The sequence below is a fragment of the Triturus cristatus genome, chromosome 11 (genome assembly GCF_964204655.1).
Source record: "Triturus cristatus chromosome 11, aTriCri1.1, whole genome shotgun sequence".
Taxonomy (NCBI): Eukaryota; Metazoa; Chordata; class Amphibia; order Caudata; family Salamandridae; genus Triturus; species Triturus cristatus.
In genome coordinates, this window is record NC_140594.1 from 140,940,293 (window position 1) to 140,961,493 (window position 21,201).

General features: G+C 46.0%; 1 protein-coding gene across 14 annotated transcripts in view; it reads left to right on the plus strand.

Moving 5' to 3' along the window:
* NCOR2 (nuclear receptor corepressor 2) overlaps positions 1 to 21,201 on the plus strand; it is a 1,213,077-nt gene that overhangs the window by 1,026,222 nt on the left and 165,654 nt on the right. For all 14 annotated transcript variants that reach the window (XM_085635706.1, XM_085635715.1, XM_085635711.1 and 11 more), the window contains one exon: positions 3,384 to 3,702. In XM_085635706.1, coding sequence (XP_085491832.1) covers positions 3,384 to 3,702 — 319 coding nt within the window. The remainder of the gene's footprint in view (positions 1 to 3,383; positions 3,703 to 21,201) is intronic.

The window sequence follows — 21,201 nt, forward strand, 5'->3', positions numbered from 1 at the left end:
TGCACTGGTTGTCATTGTCATCTGCTCCCCATCTCTTACTCTTCTATAACCTCATGTACCTGCAGCAGTGGGAGCTCGTGTGTAATGTGCACTCGATAGCTTCCATATTGTGAATGTATCATCAGAAAAGGCTCTTTAGTTTCTCTCTGATAAAGTGCAACAGAAGCTCATTGGTTCATTGATCAGGATTCTATGGTATAAGATCGAGTCAGTTTGCGTGCAGTGTTAACCAGTTGACCTCCACCAGATGTCACGCATCCACGCATAGCTCTTCAAGGCCCCATGGGATGTTTATCATCACATACCACTCCTTCACGAGTACGTTTGTTTCCAACTCATCTTAAGTGCTTGTGTTCCCTCCTGTGTTGCACATGTGTAGCCCACCTATACTTGTTAATTGAAATTCTAAGATGCAATTTGGGAAAAGGTTGATCACTGACCTTCGCCATAAACACACCACCTCTGCTCTTACCTGGCATCTGTGCCGGATGCGTGGGTGGCGACACAGTTTCCTTATTTCTTTCAAAGCACTAACTATCATGAGACGGATCACATTAGGCCTGATTGCAGATCGCCGAAGGATCCGGTTGGCTTCTCCGCTCCTTAATGCGTGATCGTTCTTTTATGATCATCCCGGGAAAATGCAGACGAGCGGCGGTCAGGAGGGGATGCGCATTACACTGATCTATAACCGCGAGCTTGGAAGTCTGCGGGCCCTCAAGTGGAAAACCACCCGACGCCAGTGTTGTTGTGCTAGACACTTTTATTTATATAGTCTCCACCTGCTTCCATTTGGTCATTAAGTACTGTCTCGAAAGCCAATGCACTTGGCTTTTTATACCACCATTAAACCCAAAGATGCGTGTTAAGCTGTCAGGCACAGACCGGCCAGGCAGCTTAATGAGATGCCATGTTTATCCCCGCCAACCTCATGCTTCTGAAGGCAAACAGTTGAGATTTGGTATTTCTATTTAAACTAACTCACCAACCTCAACTTCTTTGAGTTTTTAAGATTTCTAAGGTATTTAAATGCCCCTATCATTTTGCAAACAGTCTAACATTGTGATATTATTATGTTATCACAGGTGGGCAGACCCCAGCACACCTGAGGGCATATGGGTGAATGATGTCAGAGGTTGCAAAAAATATATTCAAAAGGGTGTTCTGGAATACAAAAGTCAATCAAACTTCAACTGAAAAAAGTCATTCTGAAATCCCAAAGCCCGCCACACATCAAACAAAAGATATGCTTGATTCAGGAATCCAGAATCTAATCAGACACCATAAGACTTTGGAACATTCAGGAGTTCAAAACTTCTTCGGAAATCATCAAACCAAGGGACATTCTTGAATCTAAAAGCAGCAGAGACCATTAATTCATTTGGACATTTCGGAATCCAAAATCCAGCCAGACTTTATCAAAGGAACATACTGGAACACAAAAATAAATCATACGCCATCAAGTAAACAAACACTGTGTCATCCCATACTTATAGAGATGATACCTATGAAAAAGACAGCACTAAATAAAATCAGACATTAAGGAGCAAGACAACAAATGTGTTATTTAGGGTGGTGGTGCACATTAAATGAGTCCTGTTTAGATTGATCGTATTTCAATTTAAAGTATGCAGATGGCCTAGGCATACATCTGCCCTTCTGGCCCTATATTGGGCACCTCTGATGAAAATGTAACATCAGCTTTAGAAATGGCTTCTTATCCTGGAGGGGCTGTTATGTGTAAGGCATGAGAGGAGGCTCTGTACTGACTCCTCCCTAAACTTGCCCCCATAGCTACAACCAAGGGTCAGCATGAACTCGCCACGATCACCAGCGATGTTATGCAGATTTGCAAAACTATTTGAGAAAATGGTTTGAATGTTGAGAAAATGGTTCCTGTTTAAGAAGCCAAAAAAGGGGGGGTTCACATCCAGTTCACATGATGCCATAACCCACATTTTCAACAAATTCATCATCCTTCCTTCCCTTTTCTTTGTGTACTTAAAAAAAGAAAACCACGTTGCAAAATGTTAAGATTCTTCAGAATTTATTTAGTGTCGAGCAGCATCCAGTACTCGGGCAAGGGACCAGCCCCTCTCTCTCGTGCACCGCTCTTAAGCCAACGTTTCAAAAATAAGGTTTATTAACCTTCGCATATTGAAAAAGTGTTCAACAAGTCCTACTCAAGCGATGCTGGAGTAACTGCCCCATCTTTGTCACCATGGGAGCAGCATGGGGTACAACAGAGACATCCACGAGTTATCTGAGCCTGCTTCTAAACCTTTATTTACTATGTAGCTTGTGTATATATATGTGTCGATTTGTGTGTGTGTGTGTATATATATATATATATATATATGTGCATAAATATATATAGATGTATGCACTCATACGAATACCTACATATTTATGTGTGTTTATTTCTCTATACATGTATGTTAATTTCAGTTATTTACATTGAATCTATTCCCTTCAACCTTTGTCCCATTCCTCCTCTCTCACTCATCCCAAACCTTTCTGGCAGCTGTGAGCTTCCAAACATCCTTTCAAACGCCCCCTCCTTTTAGCTCACTCACCCAACTAACAGGTGTGCATGTTCACTCCTCCCAGTAACAACGCGCAGCTTCCCTTTTCTAATCCACTTATTTCATTCCATCCCTACTCAAAGCACTATTAAACACACGAGCACTCAGGAGCACAAACCTACTGCAAGTAATCCACAAGCAAAACAGAAAGCACATACTACTAATGAACTCACTGTTTAACTAGAACTCCAGTCTTGGGTGCTGCAAGCATGCTACTCACTGCAAAGCGCTTCAATGCCTTGTGAGGGTAGAAAGCGCTATATAAATACACTTACAAATTTACAAGTCCATTCGTTTTTAAATTGTCAGTTTTTCAATTTTCAAAATGTAAGCCCTATATTTTTTTGTTCCTAATTCTCTGGCTACAGTTTTTCCTTCTCACTCTTGGAGGTTTCAGATAAGACATAACTTGTTGTCCTCTTCCTTGCCGGTTTTTACCTCTCCAAATTTTATCTCATAGTTTTTTTTTGTAGAAACCGCCGAAAAAAGTTTAATGAAATTATGTCAAAACGCAATAAGGAATTTGGTGGGTTTGTTTCATGCAGATTAGCGATAATATGAGAATCGCTCAAAAGCGGGGTTGTGATGGTGTCCTCACTCGACCGCTGCCAGGTGTCAAGGGAGGAAAGTGGTGAATAGACACAGTTGTAAAGAATATTTATAGTAAGATAAGGCAAGTGCCTTTGTATGGAGGCTCCATGAGACAGGAGGTGGCTGTATTTGTAGGGTTTGAAAGGATTTTCAACTCCGCTAGGGTCAGATGGACTCTGCTAAGATGCTGTCTCCTTCTCTCTGCAGATTACAGAAGGCTTCCCCGATGGGGCGTTGCAGAGCGGACACACGAAGGCTCAGGTACCGCACCATGCCTTGGCCCTCTTCCAGCAGCAGATCACAAAGGTCCACGAGTCTGCCCTGGAGGGTTTGCTGCACACGAAACAGTTACAACAGCAGCATCAACTGCAGCAGCAGACGCTACGGCAGACGCCGCCGCCACCGCAGCAGCAACAACCGCAGCAACAACAACCGCAGCAACATTATCTTCAAACTGAAAAAGAGCAGCAGACAATCAGTAGCCCGAGAGGCAAAAGCAGGAGCCCGGCTAACAACGACCAGGACGGTAAGCCTTTTTTTCATTTTTGAATTCTTTACTAGTCTGTTGTTGGTCTGTATTGTCTGGAATCCAACCCAAATTTGTAAGTGGCTTGTACTGACTAAGCCAGCTCCTGTGTGTAATGTTATGTAGCATGGTTTTCACATACCCTTTGTTCTCTGGCAACTGGACATATCTGGGGTTTTGGTTTGCCATAGAAGCTCATCAGCTGGACTGTGTGTGGACAGACCATGCTTGATATAGTGAGGTTTGTGTTGTGTTGTCTGTGGACAGACAATGCCAGGTATAGTGAGAGTAGTGTTGTGATGTGTGTTGACAGTCCATGCCCAGTATAGTGAGTGTGGTGTTGTGTTGGATGTTGGTTTTTCTCTCTGGCTGCATTCCGGGGGTGGCGGCATCAGTGCCACCTGCCGGTAGACCCATGTGAGGATTTAGAGTGTCCTCTGCAGGCTGTATTACTGTGTCGGTATTTAACTCTGGCTCATCCTTGCTAGTCCGTCTGCTTGGTATCTTTCTTGACCTCTTGCTATAAAGAGTACAACTGTGCTTTCCTAGGTGTTTGTGGACTTTATGGTACGCAGAAATCCGATTGGCCGCACTCTGCTAGTCCTACCAGCGTGTTACCCCAAAGAATTGTGGTCCATGAAGTAGCGTCGGCGGGTACGCCTATGCCAAAAGTTTAAAATGAAAATAAGTGTCGCGTTAGCCATCCCTGGACACGTGTTTCGAGGTAGTTGCCTCTCGTCAGCAGGGAGTAGGTATGTGTGTAGGGTTGCTGCGTAGGCTGCCAAAAAATATTCTCAGGTAAAGTACCACTCAAGGCGCGCAGGTGCGTAGCCATGGGCTCGTCAGCCCCACCGGCTCAAGGGAGCCTGAATGTAAACAAAAATCCGATTGGCCGCACTCTGCTAGTCCTACCAGCGTGTTACCCCAAAGAATTGTGGTCCATGAAGTAGCGTCGGCGGGTACGCCTATGCCAAAAGTTTAAAATGAAAATAAGTGTCGCGTTAGCCATCCCTGGACACGTGTTTCGAGGTAGTTGCCTCTCGTCAGCAGGGAGTAGGTATGTGTGTAGGGTTGCTGCGTAGGCTGCCAAAAAATATTCTCAGGTAATGCGCGCCATGAGAGGTACTCTACCTGTTTTTAATTTTTGGCAGTCCACGCGGCACCCCTTTACACTTACCTGCTCCCTGCTGACGAGAGGCAACTACCTCGAAACACGTGTCCAGGGATGGCTAATGCGACACATACTTTTCTATACACACCGTGGCATAGGCGTACTCGCCGTCGCCACTACATTGACCACAGTTCCTTGGGGCAACTTGCTGGTGTGACGAGCAGTGTGCGGCCAATTGAACTTTATGGTACGCAGTTTCATTTACAGTCTTAACTGAGGTCTCTAAAGTATTTTTCTTTAAAATTTCGAAATAAAAGGTAGGCTCTCATTTGTGAAGGTTTTTTAGCAATATAAATACACTTTTTTTTTATTTCAATCGGTTTGAAGAGAAGGTTGTTTCGGAGAAATGCCAAGGAGAGGGGCCAGGGACACAGAAGGTGCTAAATGTGATCCATAAATTCAATTTGTACAACTTAAAAGGACACAACAGAAAGAGCAACTCCTTAAATGTGTGCATGAAACATTCTTCCATAATATATACATCTTAGTCCCACGTTCCTCAAACCACGGTTAAGTTTTTAGAAAAACTCCAGCTGTCGGCGTTTCGGTTTTATATGCTCCATGTAGCGACCATCATCAGGACAAATGTAACTTCCCCTCTTCTGATGTAGGATGTCAGGTGATTGAATGTCTTTGATCATCTTTGAAAATGAAGGAATGTGTAAACGCGGCGCGCTGCATTTTGGATTTTGTTTTAAATTTGAAAAAGGACACTTGTAAAAAAGAAAATTATAAAAAAACAACAGAATGATTTGTGGATGATGGATATTGACTGCTGGACTGTGTATTTTAAATGTTTCCTTGTCTTTTTTTGATTCATGTTTCTTTATTGGTGATGATGACATTCACTGCTCACACCCTATCATTCCTCCCGAAGGTTGCAGTTGGTGTTGCCCGGGATCGGTCGTGGGCACTCCGTTCAGTCTCCCTCTACCTCATGTCCCTCTGTGACATCTCCCCTCGCTTATTGGGTCACCCCAACATCAACGACGAAGCAATAGTGTTCAAACCTCAATTTACCTTGCAGCAATCAATCCTCAATGCTCTCTCAGCACCGGTATTGTCCCCAGCTCCTTCAAGGAGGCCATTTTAGTGCCTCTCCTGAAGAAACCTGGTGCGGACCCGGCTGAACTCTCTAACTACCGTCCCATATCGCTTTTGCCCTACTTTTCCAAATTAATGGACCCTAATCAGGCCGGATTTAGGCTAGCCCATTCCACCGAGGCCGTCATCCTAGCAGTCTTGGACACGCTGAGGAGTAACGCTGACATAGGGATCCCCCAGGCCCTCGTACTCCTGGATCTGTCGGCCGCGTTCGACACGGTTGACCACAACATCCTCCTTCACCGTGTCGAGCGGGCAGGCATCCAGGGTCCTGCCCTCAAATGGACCCAGTCCTTTTTGACCGGCAGAACACAAGCCGTCCGCTTGGGCCCCTACACAGCGTCCAAAACCCCCACGACCTGTGGAGTCCCTCAGGGTTCTTCCCTGTCACCCCTATTATACAACCTCTACCTCCGTCCCCTGATTCACTCGCTTCAGAGCTGGGATATCACAGTGTACAACTACGCTGGCGACCTGCAGATCAACTTCCCACTGAACTCCTTGGACGCTGTGAACAACTTCCATTCCGCCATGATACACCTCCAGGAGTGGATGAACTACAACCAATTAAAATTAAATCCTGGTAAAACTGAGCTCCTTCTCCCTGGCTCCAGCCCCTCCCACTGGGGGTCCGCAGTTCTGGCCTAATAAACTAGGCCCCCCCCCCCCCCCGGTCCCTGTGAAATCAGTAAAAAGTCTTGCTGTGACCATCGATACCGAACTCTCCCTCAGATCTCATGTGGGCGCTGTGATCTCCTCATGTACGTTCCAGCTCCGCAAAATCCGTAAAGTCAGTCACCTACTACCACCAGCCGCTCTGGTCCAGGTTATCATCTCCCTGGTACTATCTCGCCTGGACTTTTCCAACTCCTTGTACTACGGACTCCCAAAATCACTGCTGCATCGCCTTCAGGTCGTGCAGAACCAAGCAGCCCATCTCATCTACAAAACTCCCAAATGGCAGTCGGCCAAACCTCTGCTACACAAACTACACTGGCTACCTATAGAACAAAGGGCGGCCTTCAAGCTGGGCTGCCTCACGTTCAAATCCCTCCACTGTTCCAGCCCCGCTTTCCTGACAACACTCATCAATCCACACCGTCCAACGCGTAATCTTCGTTCAGCTCTCCTCAACCTTCTTGCTGTCCCCAAAACCAACAAATTCGGCGGCCGTCGGTTTGCCCACCTTGCCCCCCAAATTTTGGATCCTCTTCCCCTGACCATCAAATCCAGTAGCTCCCTCCTTTATTTCAGAAAACTGCTCAAAACCTTCCTTTTTCCCCCACTCGGCTAAACTCTGTCTCCTCTGACCCCAGACTCACCTCCGTCTTACAGCGCCAGGAAACTCACGGTGTCAGTGCGCTCTATAAATTCCACTTAACATAACATAACATAATTAATCAAAATGGAGACAGCCTGTTTCCCTGCCTCCTCCGCTCCAGCAGCGCTCCTCTCCAATCTTCCTCACGCTCTGTCTCCACCCGGATCCACTCACTCCCTCCTCCGCAGCCAGGAACCGAAGGGTACAGCTCAGTTCCTTGCAGTGCTGCAGCTGCCGGTTCCAAGATTAGAAAAGTCCCTGTTTGCCCCCAAATATCTTTCCAGACCGCAAAATCTATCACTCCCTTCTGATGAGTAAAATTGATTTTTGCAACAGATTGCTGGGAGGTCTCCAGCTCAACAATATTATGAACTTCACCCCAGCAACGTTGTTGAACCTCCCCTGACCTGTTCAGACCTCTCCACAATCATACCAAGGAGGTTGGGTCTCAGCCAAACACATACACACCAATACAAACACCAAGAAGTCCGCCCCCACATACCTCTCTCAGCTTATCACAAGTCAGATCCCATCATCTGACCATGCACATTCCATCCCAGGCATGCTCTAGCTTTTCTCTTTTGGCTGGCATGGGCCGCGGCAGTGGAACAGCTCTTCCTAGGAAAATGGAGGTCACTTCCTACATTCCCGAGTTCAGGCGTGCCATAATGGCCAACATTTTCCACCTAGACAACACAGCTTGCAGAGTATCACCACTCGACGTCCTCATTGTCATTCTCCTCATCTAAATAAAATGTTACAGGTTAATAACTTTCTCCCTGTGTTCTCAATATGCTCAAAACGCGCTATAGTGACTGAGCGTCTTGTTCATCACCCTATATTTCTTCCCCTCTCACTGTAAGTGCTCACATACCCTACTATATTGCAATGCGCAGCAGTTCTGGTAGGTCTTTCAAGAGAATCAAATATGAACAAGAAAAGTACCCTATTGAAGCCAACCCAGAGATCCCTCAAACTTAGCCATGTCTCTCCAGGTGTCCTTTGGTTTTGCTTTGTTAGCCCTAAGTTGGCAGGGTATGCCCAGACGTGGGTACCTCGCTCACTTTGCCACTAGATTCAAGATAGCCTGGCTGATGAGGGTTATGAACCCGAAACCGGTCCCAGGATGCTTGTTTCCGGTCCAGGGAAGACATGGCTTGACAGTTCAGGCTGGACTGTTCCCATGAGGCACAGGGTCGGACTGATTTGCATATGGCCTTGTCTGAACTGGGGTGGTGGAGTGAGCTAAAGAATGATGATGGATTGAACCCAGATCAGTTGACTGGGGGTGAGTGTTTGATTTGCTCAAACGCTCCGTCCATCATCCCCTTTGGTTTTGTCCTTGTGGTGGAGTCTGAGATCAGAGGGGCAATGGGTAACTGTAGATCCTGCAGAGGGCCCAAGCCTAGTGGCCCTGAACATTCCAAGTGACCACTGAATACTCCCAGACGCCGCTATATCCAGGATGTTTTCAACCCAATTGAGACTTTCCTGCTTACACAGATGTACAAAAACAACAACACAACCTAGTCATCAGCGACAAAGACTTGGCGAGCCCGCGAAGGCCTCGCTGAGCCGACCTCTGCCAATTAGAAACGTTGGCAGAGGCGGACAGGGCTGTCGGGCCAGCTGGGTCTGTCCGAAGATGCTCTACGTGGCAGGCGAGCCAAGGTTTCAAAGTCCTTTATTTATTTGCTCGAATAATTAAAATCATTGAAAATCAGTACAGGTTAATCAGTAAACATAACACACAAAAAATGGACAATGCTATAAAATGCATGTCATATATATCAAAATTTAAGACCACAGACGCTTGCGATCCAATAAATAAATATTAGTTATATCCGTAAATGCAAATCAATTCACATGGGGCTCTTTTGAGAACTAGAAAGAATAATACAAAAACGCAATTTCACGTGGTGACTTTGAGTCCCAACATGGAGCCTCCTCATTCCATTTCATGTGTAGAAATCATCCGAGGACAATAAACATGCAAATTTAAACCAAATATATGGAAACAAACTCCTTAGGCAGCTTGGCATCCAGTCCTTCAGGCTCAGCATGGAGTGCATATGCTAATAAACTTCCACCCTCAGACAGCATAGAGTCCAGACCTAACAAATGCCAGGAGCCATCAGCAGCAAACGCGCAACCCTTCTGCACATAGGTAAGTGCCAGAAAAAAAGTACTAGAGCTGTTTATGGATACCACCATCTTCATGTATTTTGTAAATCTTCAGTCAATTGGCCTGGTTCCCCTTTTAATCGTTCCTCCAACACACTTTTGCAGGCTCTGATATTTAGCTGTCTAAAAACTGGAACCAGCCAATCACGCCTTGGGACAGTAAATGAAGTGTGTATCCAGATAACGTGCTGGGGAGTTTCCACTGCTGACCGTGTATAAAGTTTTCCTGAGTGCCTGTTGGCCGACCATATTTGTAATCTTGGAGTGGACTCAAACGGAGACGGAGGAGTTGAATTTCTATAGCCTGTTGAAATGAAGATGATAAGTAAGGTGGCAGTGATGGGAGTTGGTACAGGTGGGTTGATGGTCTGACCTCAGTTCTTGCACTGCGTGCCTCTAGGTCATCATGGACAGATAACAGCCTGGCCTGCCTCAGCAGAGTTCTTGCTAACTGTTTCAGTTTTATCAGATCCTAGGCTAGAAGTGTCTTGATTGAGTCCAAGTAAAATGTTTTAAATCCCATTCCTTGTTCTGAATAATGTTCCATGAGAGCTGTGTCAGCGCGCCACTCTCGGCACCTCTCTTTTTCACTCAAAGAGGAGGGGCTCGCGCATGATCAGTGTAATCCTGCCCTGTCAAGTTGAACTCTAGTCGAATGTGCGCTTCGCAAGATGGAAAAGGCGCCTGTAGCTACGGCATTGTGCACAATCCAGCCCGGCTAAGAATCGGCCCTTGTATACAAATGAGCCATGCGTCAAAGTAGGCATCAGTTCCTTTCAGTGACTTTGCAGTTGAGAGAGTGATGCTCTGCGTGGCAGGCGATTGATTCTCTCCCAGCCCCTCTTAGCCATTCAGAAACACAGACCTTCAGGAAAACTGCGGGTTTCCTCCTAGGGCCTCTGGAACCATGCCTCAGTCGGGTACCAAATTAGCTGGCATGGATTGACAAAACTATATGGAAAGAAAAGGCAATTTATGCAGTGTAATGTATCCTTTCTGTGGGGTTAGGTTGCTTTTTCTCCTTTAAACACACATTACTATCCTCTGACCAAAGGTTTCACCTCATTGGACAACAGTAACCATCAACCGAAAGGCGCCCAGTTACCCTTTGAATAGGGCCTCCCACTGCGCGCCACTATATATGACCCTTTTTAGGTCTCGGCTCGAAGGCTGCGCTTGCGCAGTCTCGATCCGAGATTTAATGACTTGGAGAAGAGGGGCTTGAACCCGCCCCTCTTCTCCCCTGTTCTCCATTGGCTGGCCTCTTGAATGCTGGCCAGCCATTGGAGAAGAGGTCCGTCACTCCGATCAGGCCCCGTCCTTTTCGGATTCGGGGGCGTGTTTTTTTCAACAAATCTCATTATCTCCTCCAGCCAATGGCAAGAGGAGAGAAAAGCAAAACACGCCCCCGAATCCGAAAACGCCACTGCGTTTCTCCGAGGCATTTCTGCTTCGCCTCGGAGAAAGGCAGTGGTGTGCTTGTTTCCCCACTTCGACCACTGCTCTTATCAAAGTTGAAATGTTGGCATGTATGCTCGTCATGCATGCTGATGCACATAGCGCGTTTGTAACTGTAGTCTACTCATGTGGTACTATAGCTGTATCCGTTGTGTATACAAAGGACGCTCGCAAGTCTGCACTGCTTCTGTCCATGTTCATTCTTCGTACCACTTCTACTGTTGGCCATAAGAAATCAACCTGTCTTGTGTGCGTTTGCGAAGCTTGCGGCAACTTTTTTATTATACCACTGTAAAGTGTGTACGTTGTCGATGTCCATTTCTTTGCTGTGACGCAGTCACTCACTTTAACTATGTGAACGTGATTGACCCTTCCCGACAGCCTACTTCCGCTGCGACGCCATCTTCCTCATCGTACAGGCCCAGCAGTTGTCGGACACGGAAAGGGGCTGCCGTATGTCTGAGAGCCTGGGAAGCCGCCCGCCACGCTATGAGGAGGGGCCATCTAAGTCCCTAACAATACTGAAACCCGGCTTCGACGCGGCCGTTTAAGCAACCTACCAATCAACAAGGAACGGAGCTGCCCTACACCCTTGTTGATTGGTAGGTTGCTTTAAGCACCTTGTTCGTCATCGCACCCGAGACTCCCCAGTGCCCGGCTGGGCCACAGCAAAATGCCGAAGTTCCAGGCTATCGGGTCTGAGGCGTGCCGTCTTGGGCGGGCTCGGAGAGGTGACGGGATGGATGGCCCCAGCACTTCTCCCGGACGCCCTGGTGCCTGGTTCCGCGCTCTGGCTCGGATTTTTCGGCCGTTACCCGCCTTGCTGCTGCGGTTGTTAATTGGTCTGCCCGCCCGCTGGTTGCAGCTAGTCGCCCTAGCCTGGGGGGGCCTTGCTGGGCAGGGATCGGTTGCTGCTGCGTGCTGAGGAGGAGAAGAACGAGTGGCAGGAGATGCTTCAGGCATTGGGCGGAGGGGGGAAGCACGGTCAGGCGCTCTACCTGGGCACGGACCCTCTGCTCTGGGAGTCAGTGGGTAAGGGTCTGTCAGCAGATGTCTTGGAGGGGCTTCCTCCCGAGCTTCTGGACGGGATTCCCACTAAACTCCTGGGGGGGCTACCCGCAGAGTTGATGCACCGTCACCTGAAGATGATTGGAGCTGTGCTAATGCAGTTTCACTGCTGACGAGGAGCGAAGGAAAGGAAAGGAACAGACTAGCAGACTAAGAGAAACAACTGAGTACGAGGTGAGGCGTGGAGCAATGCCAATAGCTGCTTGTTGCATTGGTTTCTGGACGTAACACCAGCAAATGTGCTTTTACCTACTCTGTTTCTGTTTTAGATCGGCATTTAATTTGCTTTCAGCATTGTTTTACATTTTGTTACAATTGTTATACGTTATGCTTACAAGAATAATGTTTTCTAGGTATCTTGCATTTATTTGGTTTCGTCTCCGCATTTGGAGCTTTGCTTAGGATTGGCATGTATCTGCCATAACACCGTTGTTTAAATATCATTTTATTATGCTATAGTTCTGGAGTGTAGAGAGCGGCGATTGGTCACTAATTTCATTTTTATACATATTCATATAATCTGTTAATGGTGTTTGGGCATCTGCCCGAACCCGAGCAACTAATCAACATTACTGGACTGCCAGACTGCAATGGCGACCGCTATTTAACTCAGGTAGGGACCATATATTAGTCCTACTTCTATCTCCATAGCCTCTAACACACCGGCGACTATTTGAACATTCACCAGACTCGGCGTTTCTGCCCCATTCTTGTGTTTTTAGGTCAAGCCTAGTATAAACCGAGATTTCCCCCTGTCATTGCTGTGAAACTCCTCTCTGCTGTCACATATGGGTGAAATGGCACAGAGAATATATTTAATTCATGAAAAAGTGTCCAGATGCAACCAGCAAGTTTTCGGAGGCATCGCTGGGAGCTAAATGATATACTGATAGGTTTTGTGCGTGTTCTTTGGACCCGGCGCTAGGTTCTGATAAAGCAGAGAGGCTGTTTTTAAGGGTCTCTTGCCAGTTCATATAGGCCCCACATACATAAATTCAACTTGATAACGGGAAAGGGTCGCAGCAGCACAAATAATTGCACATTGTTTATTCACTTGTTTAATCTTATTGTTGCACTATTTCGTACATCTTTTTGACTTTTAGCTTCAGTTTGAAGTAATATTTGTGTTTATGTTGTCGCTGTCTTTGTTCATTTGATTAGTGCTCGCTGGCTGCTTCTGTGCTTGTGTATAATATTTCAGCTAACTGTAGGGATGCATGTGCAGCTTCTACTTGTATAGATGCCCTCATGTAAAGGAGCATGCAGTACTGACTCTGCCATTATCAAAGCGTCGCCAATTAAATTCTTCCCTAATTTACGACGGGCATCGTGTATGTTTAACTTGCAGATCTTCAACTGGTTTTCCCCATTGGCTACATACTCCCGCCCCTGGAAAGTATATTTTGCATAATACCCACTGGTCACATGGCATGGAACTTGCAGAAGCAGCATTTATTGTGCTCATTGCCTGAGAGGCATCTGATGTGCATTCCTTCGCCAAGTGGTGTTGTATTGAGAAAGGTTTAACTTCTTTCTCGTGCAGCCATGTGTTTTGTCCCCCACACTTGCTTAAGGATTTTTGCTAACAGCAGACTATCTCCTTTCCACGCTGGCACTGACATTAGTCCTACAATACCAGAAGTCCAGGTTTTTCACTGGTCTCTGTTATTATGTTTGTTTCTTTGCAATTTGTCACTCTATCCGACTTCTGCCTTCCCATGAATTAAGACAGAATACTGATGTGCCGATGTGAAGAGGAAGGGCATGTTTTCATTCATTGTCTTTAGTGTATTTATAGGCTATGTATCTGACTCTTAGCCCTGTGACCTCATGAGTGCCTGTTAGCAGGCCTTATTAGAGTGTGTTTGTGCTCCATCCCCATCCGAGCACTGTTTGGTAATTAGTTCCTCTGCTTCAGAAACGACTGGTCTACTGCTATTATGTCTCTTTGAAGGTTGTCCCTCTAACTGTGTCCCGTCTTCACTTGTTTTCCTAAGCACAATACTGATGTGCAGATTTCAAATGAAGGAGTATATTTTCACTTCCTTTCTTCCATCTACCAGGGTAGAAAGAATATAAAATGTTGGTGAATTATTAGAGCAATATACCAGGCAGTGAGTTTAAGATATGTTAACAGCAACTGATCTAATCAGCAGCGGCTCCTCCGCTATAGGAGCGTCCCCCCCCCCCCCCCCTCCTGCCAGCAGTTTAAAACAAGCATTTGCAATGCGATAGGTCTCGCTTTACTGAAAGTTTGAGCTATTAGCGTTGTATTATTATTTGCATCACCAATAGGTCAAACTTTCAGTAATGTGATACCTATTGGATTGCAAATACTTGTTTAATCTTGATCTTACCTTACCTACTGGATCCCATGACGTTCTTCAGGAGGCCAGTTGCCTGTAGTAAAGGGCCTTAATGTTCCTCCTCCAGATAACGGCATGGCATTGGTAATCTGGTATTGTTTCCGGTGCGCGATGAAGTATTTTCAATGCAGGGAGTTGACTTGAGAAAAATACCTAAATGTTCCCCCTTTTACAAACAACGATGTGGATAATTCTATGCCTCCATGCTGACTCAATTAGGAGCTCTCCGGCTCAACGCCCGAGCACTGTGCTGAGGGGGCCCCCTGGAGCTTGGGGGCCCCCCCGCACCGTGGGGGCTGCGGGGGCCTGTGTTACGCCCCTGCAGCCCGCCGGCGGCTGCCACGCTGTGCGCACTGCTTTCATCGCACTCCAGCCCGGGACGAAGGGCGTACCCGAGAGCCCAGTGTCAGGTGAGAGGGGACGGGTACTCCAGGGGCTGACACCTCCCACGGATGAGGTGGATGGGGGATAGAGTTCAGTCGACCTTTGGCTCACGTCTCTAGCTTGGCTCTAAGAGGCAACCTTTTCGCATATTTATCTAGCAATGTCATGTAAACGTATGTTAAACTCTCTTCCAAATAAAAACAAGCCCGGCGGTCGGCGGAGCGTGGCGCGCGCGCGCTTGGGGGCGTGTGCGCTTCTCAGAAGCGCGTCCACAGACCCCGATCGCTGCGCGTGCCCCGGTCTGTCTCCCTTGAGAGGCATCAGGTAACAATAGTTCTCGTTGGCGGCAGCGCTTCGCGCTGCAACGCCAGCGAGAGCTAAAAATGTAAAAATAAAATGAATAGAAAACAGGTTTAAAATCCGCTTTTTACAAAATCGTTTTAGACAGCAATAATCTGTATTCAGTGGGTTTCCTAGGCCTTTTGTCCCTGTGCCACAGCACCTGCTGCACCATTCAAGTCATGACCCTAGTGCCTGCAAGGTAACTGCAACTGTGACTGCTTGTTTACTAGTAAAATAGTCCGGAGGCACCCATTTACAGCCGCGGGACACCCGCTGCACGGGACACGGCTAACAGTGCAGGGGCTGGACTCGAAGCCCCAGAAATCAGTGCGGCAGGAGCTGCCACACCGCTGACTATGCACCCAGCGCCTGGAGGCACCTATTTACATCCGCGGGGATCTGGCTACACGGGACACCACAGACAGTGCAGGGGCAGGACTCAAAGCCAAAGACATCTGCGCCACCGGAGCAGCCCACAACACCAACGTTGCACCCAGCACAAGGAGGTGCCTATTTACAGCCGCCGGGTATCCCGCTGGGCAAGATGTACACGGGAAGTGCTTGGGCAAAGACCTTTCTAATCAATTCTCTACGGGGATGCAATATAACTGCCACTTTCACAAGCTGATATCCGTTAGTGGATGTGGAGCCCTTAGTAATCAGATTGTGCCAGTGTGCAGATCTCTAATTCGGAATCTTTTTTAGTATTGACCAAAGGTCCATTCCACCGAATAGGGAGGTGGGTGGGTGAGTGAGGAATCTGTGGTTAGATAGAAAATACACCAGAAAGAGCATTACTGCAGTTGAGTAACTTTTCTTCTGATGGATACTTTTGTTACTGTTAATAATTTTGTTAATGTTAATAATTTTATAAAGCTCACAAATACCAATTGGCGCTTTGACGTTAATGTCAAATGTGGTGGCAGAACAAATGCATGGAACTGAGTTTTAAACAAAGGAGCAGAAAAGCCAAGTTTTCAGTTGTTTCCTAAACCTTAGAAAATCTAGCTGAGCTCAAAGATAGTCAGGCATTAAGTTTCACCATATACAGGTAGAATGGGAACAAGCATTTACAATGCAACGGTCTCGGCATTGTTAAAGTTAGAGCTATTGGCATTGCTCATGACATTATTTTTGTTTATGTTTTTAAAACATCTAGAGAAACGGCATTGTTGTTTACAATGTCAATAGCTTAATCAGTGTGTGTATAGGTGGCTCTGTGTGTGGGTGCAAATGCAATAGGTCTCGCATTTGAGAGTGATTAAGCTATTGACATTGTAAATAACAATGCCGTTTCTTTAAATGTTTTAAAAACATAAACAAAAATAATGTCATGAGCAATGCCAATAGCTCTAACTTTACCAATGCCGAGACCATTGCATTGTAAATGCTTGTTTCTGTATCTTTCAATCTGTTTGAGGTAGAAGCATATATTTTGAGGAGGCCTGCAAATTGTGCAGGAGATGGTGGGGTAGGTGTAGCAAATCATAAATATGTGGAAATGCAGTGGCCACAGAATCGCATATATCTAGTGTCCTACTGGGGACTTCACCTTTGTATATTGGGCACCTCTCTTACCGTTTGCATGTTAACAAGCATGAAATGCAGTTGAAATAAACCATGTTACATTCGTTTGCAAACATATTCTACCCAGACTTTCCTCTGTTCGTATGATGTGATCGCGACCATAAACGGCTGGCCACGTCAGAATATTTCCCTCCACCGGCCATACTGAGTAACATCGATTGACAAAAACTTAAAAAAAAACAAAAAAAACAAAAAAAAAACAGGTGACCCTAATTTACTTTTATCCTACCCAGCTCTCTCGGTCAAGAAAGGCAAGCAGCTTGTGACAGCCCAATATTATTTTGCGGTGGAGATAGACCAGCCGGGCATTTGCCCATATTGTGCTACGTGGACAGCCCTTCTGCCTATCCTAGATCAGCTCTGATGTGTTCTGGAAGTCGAGAGAATATCTATCGATGTTTTTGAGCCCAGCCATCTTTGATATCCCTGCACCTCCCATTTTTCAGCCAGCATGTTCACCTGTGCCCTATTCAAGTTTGCGCCCTGTGGGTAAATCCTCATTGCTTTAGAGCTTTCTACAAGGATCTCACTGGCCCATACAAAGATATTCCATGTATCTCTGGGCAAATGTATTTTCCCATTCCACAGTGATTGAAACTCTGTCGCGATGTGTCCACAAAATTCTACTGATCCACTTCTCCCAACCATGTATACAAAAGCAATTTGAAAGGTAGAAGTTAATTTCGCAACGAATGGCTGACTGCCCGGCTCGCAGGCAGGTTGCATAGTTCGTTGTTTTTTCCCTGGAACCCTTTTTTACAGGAAGAACCACATAGCTGTGCGATCTGCCCAAAATTCACCTATTTCTCTGATTAACCTCTGGAATGGATTTGGGTGGTTTTAGCGGCTCAATTTAACTTCAGAAGGCAATTGGGGGGGGGGGGGGGGAGATTGCTAATTTCGCCTGTTTGGCCGTTCTGGAGTGTTTTTCACCCATCCCTAGTTATAAGGAGACCATCTGTCTTCTATTTATTGTATATTAGACCCCGGTGTTATCTCCCCACAAGGGCCGGCTTTTTTGGCTATAAACTAAGCAGAACAAAATAATCCCATACCTTTTAAATAGCTTCACAGTACTCTAGTGCCGAGACCTCTGTGTAACCTGTCGCAGGTTCGCGTTGCGATAGAGCTAACTCCGCTTCCTATTAGTTTGACATCGATCGAATGAGTGCCATCGAGTAAAATATAATTACTCATTATAGATGCCCAGAGCATTGCTATTGCTTGTATTACTCTTTCCTTTATTAAATTGCGAGATGTGTGTGAGGCTTGGAGCTCAGAATCCCATGTTTTGTGTAGCACTCTGGACATCCTGAACAGCACTAATATGCTTTTGCTTTGAGGGTCTATACTAGAAATGTACAGTGCTTTACGGTCTTATACCAAACAGCGCCAACTTGGTGTTTTCGCCCTTGAGTAATAGATGTTGCTAATACTCTATTTGATATTTCTGTGTCAGATTCGGAAGTATGCAACGGAGCACTCTGTGCTGTGCTCAAACCCTCCAGCTGAGCCCACACACTCAACACTGCAGTAGGTTCTCAACCCATTAAGCTATCTTACCAGTATTTGACCTCTTACAAGCCTTTTCTGTTGTTGAGTCAAGCCACTTAATTATAATTTGCTATATTTGTACCCACCTTTAAGTTGAAAAGCACCCATCGACTGAGCGATTGTTTACACTGGTTAGTGTGAGGCCTGGCATAAAACCCATCTCTAACGCAGCGATTCGGCAAACGCCAATAAGGCGGCTTGAAACTACTTCTTGCTGGCATCTCCCATTCCCCCAGAGTCATTCATTTATATGCATTTATTCTTGTTTGCAGCAAGGTCTGGTGTGACGAGGAGCATCTGGCACCCAGCCTCCGATGAGTCAGGTGATCTCCAAATCAAAGGATCCATCTGCAAACAGAGAAGCATTAAGTGTTCCTCAAGGCAGTGGATTGTGGGTGATGAAAGTCTGTGTAAAGACAATAGGACTTCACTGGCAGACAGACCTTCCCAGGCCAGATGTTCAGACTATTGTCTCATTAGCGCAATGGTTTTGAGCAGAGTTCTCCAAAGTCGGTTGTGGAGGGCCGGATCCTTGACAGATTTTTTTAAATAACTACATTTATCTAAATGGGGATATGCTAAAAATCTTGCACGGGTCTGGCCCTCCAGGACCAACTTTGGAAAACCCTGCTTGTGAGGGTTTAGGGTACGCAGGGATTACTGGCCCACAGCTCAGGTGGTTGAAGAATCTTACTACTGATGTCCTGGAGTTTGATCTACTCTGATTTTTAAAACTGAGTACCAAGTATGTGCTTTAGACTCTTAACTCTCAGGATAGCGTGATGAGCAGTTCAACGCTTTGCAGGAGGACAGTGTGGAGGTAGTGACTCAGAACTGGACAATTAAATGATAAATCTCAGTTATGGTTGCCTTCCCTGTGCCTTATCTTCGCGTCTGTAGACACACCAAGTCAGGCATAGTGAGAGTAGTGTTGTGTGGGGCCAGACCATGCCCAGTTTAATCAGAGCGGTGTTGGGTTGGATATTGGTTTTTCTCTCTGGTTGCATGCCGGGGGTGGCGGCATCATTTGGGGTGTCCCCTCCAGACGGTATTGCTCTGGGGGTGAGGGTCATTTAACTCTCTGGCTCACCCTTGTCAGTCCGTCTGCTTGGTATCTTTCTAGAGCTCGTGCTACAAAGAGTACAACTGTTTTCCTAGGAGTTTGTGGACTGTGAGTGCGTGTTTGGGGTTTGTGAAGTAGATGGCATTGCCGGGAGGGTTTAAGATGATTCTGATGTCTGGCTTCTAGGTTGATCCTCAGTGTAATCCGAGAGTAAAGGTTTTAATTGGTTGTCTAGATTGGTCGAAGTAACAAAGTTTCTCTGTAGTTGTGATTTGCTCAGAGCAGCAGTATCCTGGTAATCTACCTCACCAATTGTCTTGTGTGCTATTGTTTCTTTTATGGGGGCTTCCACACATGCTCTAGATGTTTGTATAGCACAGTGGTCACCAGTTTATTGGCCTCTTGCCCATTGTTTGATGGTTTGGTACGCAGTTTTTATTTACAGTTTAACTGATGTCTCTAAAGTACTTTTCTTGAAAATTTCTAAATAGCAGCTAGGCCGTCGTTTGTGGAGGTTTTTCAGCATTGTATACGCACTTTTTTTAATTTCAATTGGTTTGAAGAGAATGTTGTTTCTGAGAAATGACAGGGAGAGGGGGCCGGAAATACAGAGTGTGCTAAGTGTGATCCATAAATTGAATATGTACAACAAAAAGGGCACAACAAGTTTTAAGAAAAAGCAACTCGTTAAATGTCTGCATGAAACATTCATCCAAAACATAGAAGTCCTAGCCCCACATTTATCGAACCACGGTCAAGTTTTTAGAATAACTTCAATTACAGCTATCCGTGTTTCGGTTTTATACACTCCATGTAGCAGACCATCATCAGGACAATTGTAACTTCCTCTCTTCTGATTTAGTATATCTGATGAGTGGGTGTCATTTGATCATCTTTGAAAATAAAGAAATTGGTAATTGTGGTGCGCCTCATTTTGAATTTTGTTTTAAAAGTTGAAAAAAGACACTTGTAAAAAATGTTTTAATAAACAACAGAATGACTTGTGGATGAGGGATATTGACTGCTGGACTGCGTCACTGAATTTGCTAATACAGATTCCACCTCCTGGATAAAAATGTTGAATGAAAACCACCTTAACTGACTCCCACCTGGTTATTTCTGACTCAATACTTTAAATGCTTTCCTTGTCTTTTTGATTCATCTTTGTTTATTGGTGAAGATGACATTCACTGCTCACACCCTACCATTCCTCCCGAAGGTTGCAGTTGGTGTTTCCCCGGGATCGGTCGTGGGCACTCCGTTCAGTCTCCCTCTGCGTCATGTCCCTCTGTGACATCTCCCCTCGCTTGTGTCACCCCTACATCAACGACAAAGGAATAATGTTCAAACCTCAAACTACCTTACAGCAATCAATCCTCCATGTTCAATTAATCAAAATGGAGACAACCTGTTTCCCTGCCTCCTCCGCTCCAGCAGCGCTCCTCTCCAGTCTTCCTCACCCTCTGTCTCCACCCGGATCCACTCACTCCCTCCTCCGCAGCCAGGAACCGAAGGGTACAGCTCAGTTCCTCGCAGTGCTGCAGCTGCCGGTTCCAAGATTACAAAAGTCCCTGTCTGCCCCCAAATTTCTTTCCAGACCGCAAAATCTATCACTTCCTTGTGATGAGTAAAATTGATTATTGCAGCAGATTACTGGGAAGCCTCCAGCTCAACAATATTATGAACTTCACCCCAGCAACGTTGTTGAACCTCCCCTGACCTGTTCAGACTTCTCCACAATCACACCAAGGAGGTTGGGTCTCAGCCAAACACACACACATCAATACAGACTTGTGACCCTGTTGTACAAAACCATCCCCAAGAAATCCCCCCCCACATACCTCTCTCAGCTTATCACAAGTCAGATTCCATCCTCTGACCATACACAATCCATCCT